The sequence below is a fragment of the Salmo salar genome, chromosome ssa15, assembly GCF_905237065.1.
Source record: "Salmo salar chromosome ssa15, Ssal_v3.1, whole genome shotgun sequence".
Lineage (NCBI taxonomy): Eukaryota > Metazoa > Chordata > Actinopteri > Salmoniformes > Salmonidae > Salmo > Salmo salar.
The window spans coordinates 107,455,200-107,463,765 of record NC_059456.1 but is presented as its reverse complement, the minus strand read 5'-3'; the positions used below and the strand labels follow the sequence as shown (position 1 = coordinate 107,463,765).

Sequence of the window (8,566 nt, the reverse complement as noted above, 5' to 3'; positions counted from 1 at the left end):
CCATTTCGGAATATGAAAATCACAAATGTTTCATACACAACACAGGTTTGCTCAGGAGTCAAAACACCCGAACTAATCCATGGTATTTACTCACACTGTATTCTCAAGGCAACTCTGGGCCAAGAGGCTAGACAAGCAACAAATTGGCTGATTGGCAGCTATTTAAAAAATAGGTACCATGCCTCTGTTAATGAGCCAAAATGAAACCTATACTTAAAGCTATGACAGTTTTCTATTAAACAGGCGAATGTTCTTCCTTAGTAACTAATGAGACTCTGTTAAGCAATGGCATGAAACTACTTCCTTACGCTGTGACAGACTGTGTTAAACAGGCCAAAATGAAACTACTTCATAGCGCTGTGACAGACTCTGTTAAACGGGCCCAATGAAACTACTTCCTTAGCAGCTGCTCGAGCAGATTCTCTGTTAAACAGGCAACTGATAAGGCTACTTCTTACTGACAACAGACTCTAATAAAACCAGGCCAAGATGAAACTACTTCCTTAGGCTATGACAGACTAGTGTTCAAACTGAGCCAAAACTACTTCCTTAGCGCTGTGACGGACTCTTAAACAGGCCAAATGAAACTACTTCCTTGTTTGCTGCGACGGGCTCTGTTAAACAGGCCAAATGAAACTACTCCTTAGGGCGCTGCAACAGACTCTGTTACATATACCATTTTTCTGAAGAGGTGCGAGGAACAGTTGTTGTGGGGGCTAAGTGTATGCTCCAAGAGCACAACAGCAGGACAACGGCATCTAGTTTGGCTCTAGCAACCACTCTGGTTGCCGGTTCACATACCGCCAGATTTTCCCAGTCAGACTGCGGGATTCGAACTGACAACCCTCCACATTGCTGCTGGTAAATCACTTCGCTAACACGCTAGCTACACTCCCGGTTATTCTCTCAATTAAATTCATTTGATTCAAATAATAAATTAATGACAGTGATTAATTGATCCATTGGGTAAATAATTATGAATACAAATTTAATAATTACAAGATTTTTATATATATATATATATATATATATAAAAAATGTAAAATAAAAATAGCAACCTACCACTTCCTGGTGGGCTGGGTGGGAAGGAGGCTCAGGCAGGGAGCGGTTGACAGGCATGAAATTTGGATGGTTCCCTTCAGCGATGAAGCTGGCTGAGGAGGGTTCGAAGGAGCAGGATAGAACTCCCTCCTCTGACAGGTGGGAAAACTACATTGGGCGTACTGTTAGAGACACCTGGCATAGAGATCTCGCCCTCATTATATTATATATATATATTTTTATAAAGCATTTTGAAGTTTGTTGGGACAGATATAGAGTGGGGGGAGAGACATACAAGGTGGGTGTGGAGGGATTAATAAATACATTTGCTGCAGGACCAGCTCCAGACATTAGCCACTGAAGCAATACTCACTAGACCAGCCCGGACATTACCCTAAACCAGCCCAGACACTAAACCAGCCCAGACATTCCCCTAGACATTACCCCTAGACATTACCCACTAGATTGTTCGCCCATATACCAACCCGGACATTACCCCTAACCAGCCCAGACATTACCCACTAGACAACCCACTAGACATTAACCCCTAAACCAGCCCAACATTTTACCCCCTAGACATTACCCACTAGACATTAGCCCTAAACCAGCCCCAGACATTAGCCCTAGACATTACCCCAGACATTACCCACTAGGCATTAGCCCTATACCAACCGGACATTACCCCTAAACAGCCCCAGACGTTACTCCTAGACATTCCACTAGACATTCACCCTAAACCAGCCCAGACATTACCCCCTAGACATTACCCACTAGACATTCACCTAAACCAGCCCAGACATTACCCCTAAACCAGCCCAGACATTACCCACTAGACATTACCCCCTAGACCAGCCCACACATTACCCACTAGACATTACCCACTCATTACCCTGGACCAGCCCGACATTACCCCTAAACCAGCCCAGACATGTCCCCTAGACCAGCCCAGACATTACCCAGTAAACCAGCCCAGACATTACCCACTAGACATTACCCACTAGACATTACCCACTAGACATTACCCCTAAACCAGCCCAGACATTACCCCTAAACCAGCCCAGACATTAACCACTGAGACATTCCACTAGACATTCACCTAAACCAGCCCAGACATTACCCCTAGACCAGCCCAACATTACACACTAGACAAACCCACTAGACCTACCCCTAAACCAGCCCAGACATTACCCTTAAACCAGCCCAGACATTACCCACTAGAGGCATTACCAACATTCCTAAACCAGCCCAGACATTACCCTAAACCAGCCCAGACATTACCCACTGGAGACATTCACCCTAAAACCAGCCGAGACATTACCCTAGACCAGCCCATTACCCCCTAAACCAGCCCAGACATTACCCAGTAAACCAGCCCAGACATTACACCCTAGACATTACCCCCTACACCCAGCCCAGACATTACCCCCTAAACCAGCCCAGACATTACCCCTAGACCAGCCCAGACATTACCCCCTAGACCAGCCCAGACATTACCCAGTAAACCAGCCCAGACTCCCCTAAACCAGCCCGACACTACCCACTAGACATTACCCACTAGACATTACCCACTAGACATACCCCTACACCAGCCCAGACATTACCCCTAAACCAGCCCAGACATTACCCCCCAGACCAACCCAGACATTACCCACTAGACATTCCACTAGAGCAACCAGACATTACCCCTAAATCAGCCCAGACATTACCCCCTAGACCAGCCCAGACACTTACCCCCTAGACCAGCCCAGACATTACCCCCCAGACCAACGCAGACATTACCCACTAGACATTACCACTAGACCAACCCAGACATTACCCCTAACCCAGCCCAGACATTACCCAGACCAGCCCAGACATTACCCCTAGACCAGCCCAGACATTACCCACTAGACATTACCCCTAAACCAGCCCAGACATTCCCACTAGACATTACCCCCTAAACCAACCCAGACATTACCCACTAGACCAGCCCAGACATTACCCCTAGACCAGCCCAGACATTCCACTAGACATTACCCTACCAGCCCGGACATTACCCCAGACCAGCCCAGACATTAAACCCTAAACATTACCCACTAGACATTACCCTAGACCAGTCCAGACATTACCCCTAAACCAGCCCAGACATTACCCACTAGACCAGTCCAGACATTACCCATTAGACATTACCCACTAGACCAGCCCAGACATTACCCACTAGACATTACCTCCTAGACCAGCCCAGACATTACCCCTAGACCAGCCCAGACATTCCCCAGACATTACCCACTAGATATTACCCCCTAGACCAGCCCAGAGCATTACCCCCTAGACATTACCCCCTAGACCAGCCCAGACATTACCCCCTAGACATTACCCCCTAGACCAGACCAGACATTACCCCCTAGACATTACCCACTAGACCAGCCCAGACATTACCCATAGACCAGCCCAGACTACCCCTAAACCAGTGCAGACACCTCCACTGAGTTACTCCACCATGTCTCCTCCAACAGATCTGTCACACAATGTTTGTAGATATACTATACTGTTGAAGATCTGTAACCCACCTGAGTCTCCTCCTCTCTGCTCTGGATGACAGGCGTTAGGCTCTGGACAGTCACACACTGGTTGGCAGGCTGGTTGGCAGGCTGGCAGCTCCACAGCCAGTGGTTGGCCTGGCCCTCACGACTACACTCCAGTCTACGAGTGCATCTGCGTCAGCGGTATAAACACAGGTTAACAGGAAACGTGTGACAGAGGAAACGGCCGGTATAAACACAGGTTATAAACACGGTATAAACACAGTAGTCACACCTGGACTACTTCGGGTGTGGTCAGGGAAAGAGACAGGTCAGAACAGGGCAAACAGCTGGCCTTGGATGTACACAGAGAGATAATATTAATAATTTGATGTCAATCTCTCCTGGCTGAAAGTGGAGGAGAGATGGACTTCATCACTACTTGTATTTGTAAGTGTTAACATGTTGAATGCCCCAAGCTGTCTGTTTAAACTACTGGCACACAGCTCAGACACCCATACATACCCCACAAGACATGCCACCAGAGGTCTGTTTAAACTACTGGCACACAGCTCAGACACCCATCCATACCCCACAAGACATGCCACCAGAGGTCTGTTTAAACAACTGGCACACAGCTCAGACACCCATCCATACCCCACAAGACATGTCACCAGAGGTCTGTTTAAACTGACTGGCATACAGCTCAGACACCCATACATACCCCACAAGACATGCCACCAGAGGTCTGTTTAAACTACTGGCACACAGCTCAGACACCCATACATACTCACAAGACATGCCACCAGAGGTCTGTTTAAACTACTGGCACACAGCTCAGACACCCATACATACCCCACAAGACATGCCACCAGAGGTATGCTTAAACTACTGGCACACAGCTCAGACACCCATACATACCCCACAAGACATGCCACCAGAGGTCTGTTTAAACTGACTGGCACACAGCTCAGACACCCATCCATACCCACAAGACATGCCACCAGAGGTCTCTTCACAGTCCCCAAGTCCAGAACAGACTATGGGAGGTGCACAGTACTATATAGAGCCATGACTACATGGAACTCTTTTCCACATCAGGTAACTGATGCAGCAGTAGAATCAGATTTAAAAAACAGATGAAAATACACCTTATGGAACAGCGGGGACTGTGAAGAGACACAAACACAGACACACGATAACATATGCACCGCTGGACCCCAGGAAGAGTAGCTGCTGCCTTGACAGGAACTAATGGGGATCCACAGTAAACCCCAGGAAGAGTAGCTGCTGCCTTGGCAGGAACTAATGGGGATCCATAATAAACCCCAGGAAGAGTAGCTGCTGCCTTGACAGGAACTAATGGGGATCCATAATAAACCCCAGGAAGAGTAGCTGCTGCCTTGGCAGGAACTAATGGGGATCCATAATAAACCCCAGGAAGAGTAGCTGCTGCCTTGGCAGGAACTAATGAGGATCCATAATAAATCCCAGGAAGAGTAGCTGCTGCCTTGACAGGAACTAATGGGGATCCATAATAAACCCCAGGAAGAGTAGCTGCTGCCTTGGCAGAACTAATGGGGATCCATAATAAACCCCAGGAAGAGAAGCTGCTGCCTTGGCAGGAACTAATGGGGATCCATAATAAACCCCAGGAAGAGTAGCTGCTGCCTTAGCAGGAACTAATTGGGGATCCATAATAAACCCCAGGAAGAGTAGCTGCTGCCTTGGCAGGAACTAATGAGGATCCATAATAAACCCCAGGAAGATTAGCTGCTGCCTTGGCAGGAACTAATGGGGATCATAATAAACCCCAGGAAGAGTAGCTGCTGCCTTGACAGGAACTAATGGGGATCCATAATAAACCCCAGGAAGAGTAGCTGCTGCCTTGACAGGAACTAATGTGGGGATCCATAATAAACCCCAGGAAGAGTAGCTGCTGCCTTGGCAGGAACTAATGAGGATCCATAATAAACTCCAGGAAGATTAGCTGCTGCCTTGGCAGGAACTAATGGGGATCCATAATAAACCCCAGGAAGAGTAGCTGCTGCCTTGACAGGAACTAATGGGGATCCGTAATAAACCCCAGGAAGAGTAGCTGCTGCCTTGACAGGGGAACTAATGGGGATCCGTAATAAACCCCAGGAAGAGTAGCTGCTGCCTTGGCAGGAACTAATGGGGATCTGTAATAAACCCCAGGAAGAGTAGCTGCTGACTTGGCAGGAACTAATGGGGATCCGTAATAAACCCCAGGAAGAGTAGCTGCTGCCTTGACAGGAACTAATGGGGATCTGTAATAAACCCCAGGAAGAGTAGCTGCTGCCTTGGCAGGAACTAATGGGGATCCGTAATAAACCCCAGGAAGAGTAGCTGCTGCCTTGGCAGGAACTAATGGGGATCCATAATAAACCCCAGGAAGAGTAGCTGCTGCCTTGGCAGGAACTAATGGGGATCCATAATAAACCCCAGGAAGAGTAGCTGCTGCCTTGGCAGGAACTAATGGGGATCCATAATAAACCCCAGGAAGAGTAGCTGCTGTGCAGGAACTAATGGGGATCCATAATAAACCCCAGGAAGAGTAGCTGCTGCCTTGGCAGGAACTAATGGGGATCCATAATAAACCCCAGGAAGAGTAGCTGCTGCCTTGGCAGGAACTAATGGGGATTCATAATAAACCCCAGGAACAGTAGCTGCTGCCTTGGCAGGAACTAATGGGGATCCATAATAAACCCCAGGAAGAGTAGCTGCTGCCTTGGCAGGAACTAATGGGGATCCATAATAACCCCCAGGAAGAGTAGCTGCTGCCTTGGCAGGAACTAACGGGGATCCATAATAAACCCCAGGAAGAGTAGCTGCTGCCTTGACAGGAACTAACGGGGATCCATAATAACCCCCAGGAAGAGTAGCTGCTGCCTTGACAGGAACTAACGGGGATCCAAGTAAACCCCAGGAAGAGTAGCTGCTGCCTTGACAGGAAACTAATGGGGATCCATAATAAACCCCAGGAAGAGTAGCTGCTGCCTTGGCAGGAACTAAGAGGATCCATAATAAACTCCAGGAAGATTAGCTGCTGCCTTGGCGGGAACTAATGGGGGATCCATAATAAACCCCAGGAAGAGTAGCTGCTGCCTTGACAGGAACTAATGGGGATCCATAATAAAACCCCAGGAAGAGTAGCTGCTGCCTTGACAGGAACTAATGGGGATCCATAATAAACCCCAGGAAGAGTAGCTGCTGCCTTGACAGGAACTAATGGGGGATCCGTAATAAACCCCAGGAAGAGTAGCTGCTGACTTGGCAAGAACTAATGGGGATCCATAATAAACCCCAGGAAGAGTAGCTGCTGCCTTGACAGGAACTAATGGGGATCTGTAATAAACCCCAGGAAGAGTAGCTGCTGCCTTGGCAGGAACTAATGGGGATCCGTAATAAACCCCAGGAAGAGTAGCTGCTGCCTTGGCAGGAACTAATGGGGATCCATAATAAACCCCAGGAAGAGTAGCTGCTGCCTTGGCAGAGAACTAATGGGGATCCATAATAAACCCCAGGAAGAGTAGCTGCTGCCTTGGCAGGAACTAATGGGGATCCATAATAAACCCCAGGAAGAGTAGCTGCTGCCTTGGCAGGAACTAATGGGGATCCATAATAAACCCCAGGAAGAGTAGCTGCTGCCTTGGCAGGAACTAATGGGGATCCATAATAAACCCCAGGAAGAGTAGCTGCTGCCTTGGCAGGAACTAATGGGGATTCATAATAAACCCCAGGAACAGTAGCTGCTGCCTTGGCAGGAACTAATGGGGATCCATAATAAACCCCAGGAAGAGTAGCTGCTGCCTTGGCAGGAACTAATGGGGATCCATAAACCCCAGGAAGATTAGCTGCTGCCTTGACAAGAACTAATGGGGATCCATAATAAACCCCAGGAACTAATGGGGATCCGTAATAAACCCCAGGAAGAGTAGCTGCTGCCTTGGCAGGAACTAATGGGGATCCATAATAAACCCCAGGAAGAGTAGCTGCTGCCTTGACAGGAACTAATGGGGATCCATAATAAACCCCAGGAAGAGTAGCTGCAGCCTTGGCAGGAACTAATGGGGATTCATAATAAACCCCAGGAAGAGTAGCTGCTGCCTTGGCAGGAACTAATGGGGATCCATAATAAACCCCAGGAAGAGTAGCTGCTGCCTTGACAGGAACTAATGGGGATTCATAATAAACCCCAGGAAGAGTAGCTGCTGCCTTGGCAGGAACTAATGGGGATCCATAATAAACCCCAGGAAGAGTAGCTGCTGCCTTGGCAGGAACTAATGGGGATCCATAATAAATCCCAGGAACTAATGGGGATCCATAATAAACCCCAGGAACTAATGGGGATCCATAATAAACCCCAGGAAGAGTAGCTGCTGCCTTGGCAGGAACTAATGGGGATCCATAATAAACCCCAGGAAGAGTAGCTGCTGCCTTGGCAGGAACTAATGGGGATCCATAATAAACCCCAGGAAGAGTAGCTGTGTACCTTCCCTCCAGGACGCACCAGCCACAGTAAGGATCTCTGACAGACAGACAGGACTGGCAGTCAGGCTGCTGTTCACACTGAGATACAGCCACCTTGGACACCTGAGAGAGAGAGAGAGAGAGAGAGAGAGAGAGAGGAGAGAGAGAGGTTAGAAAGAGAGGGAAAGAGAAATAGGGAAAGGAGAGAGGGGGGAGAGAGAGTAGAGAGAGAGAGAGGGACATTAGGTATATTATCCACATGGATAAGGGGATTAGAGTCTAGGGGTAGTGGCTAGGGGTAGTGGCTAGGGGTTAGAGTCAAAGGGGTAGTGGCTAGGGGTTAGAGTCAAAGGGGTAGTGGCTAGGGGTAGTGGCTAGGGGTTAGAGTCTAGGGGTAGTGGCTAGGGGCTAGAGTCTAGGGGTAGTGGCTAGGGGATAGAGTCTAGGGGTAGTGGCTAGGGGATAGTTTCTAGGGGTAGTGGCTAGGGGATTAGAGTCTAGGGGTAGCGGCTAGGGGATAGAGTCTAGGG

The 8,566-nt window shown here is 48.6% G+C and overlaps 1 protein-coding gene across 1 annotated transcript in view; it reads right to left on the bottom strand.

Annotated features, from left to right (window-relative positions):
• Positions 1–1,209: 1,209 nt before the first annotated feature.
• LOC106572960 (plexin-B1) overlaps positions 1,210–8,566 on the bottom strand; it is an 86,424-nt gene continuing 79,067 nt past the window's right edge. The window contains exons 6-8 of the mRNA XM_045696113.1: positions 8,059–8,159; positions 3,591–3,735; positions 1,210–1,236 (exon numbers count right to left, since the gene is read on the bottom strand). Of these exons, the coding sequence (XP_045552069.1) occupies positions 1,210–1,236; positions 3,591–3,735; positions 8,059–8,159 (273 nt within the window). The remainder of the gene's footprint in view (positions 1,237–3,590; positions 3,736–8,058; positions 8,160–8,566) is intronic.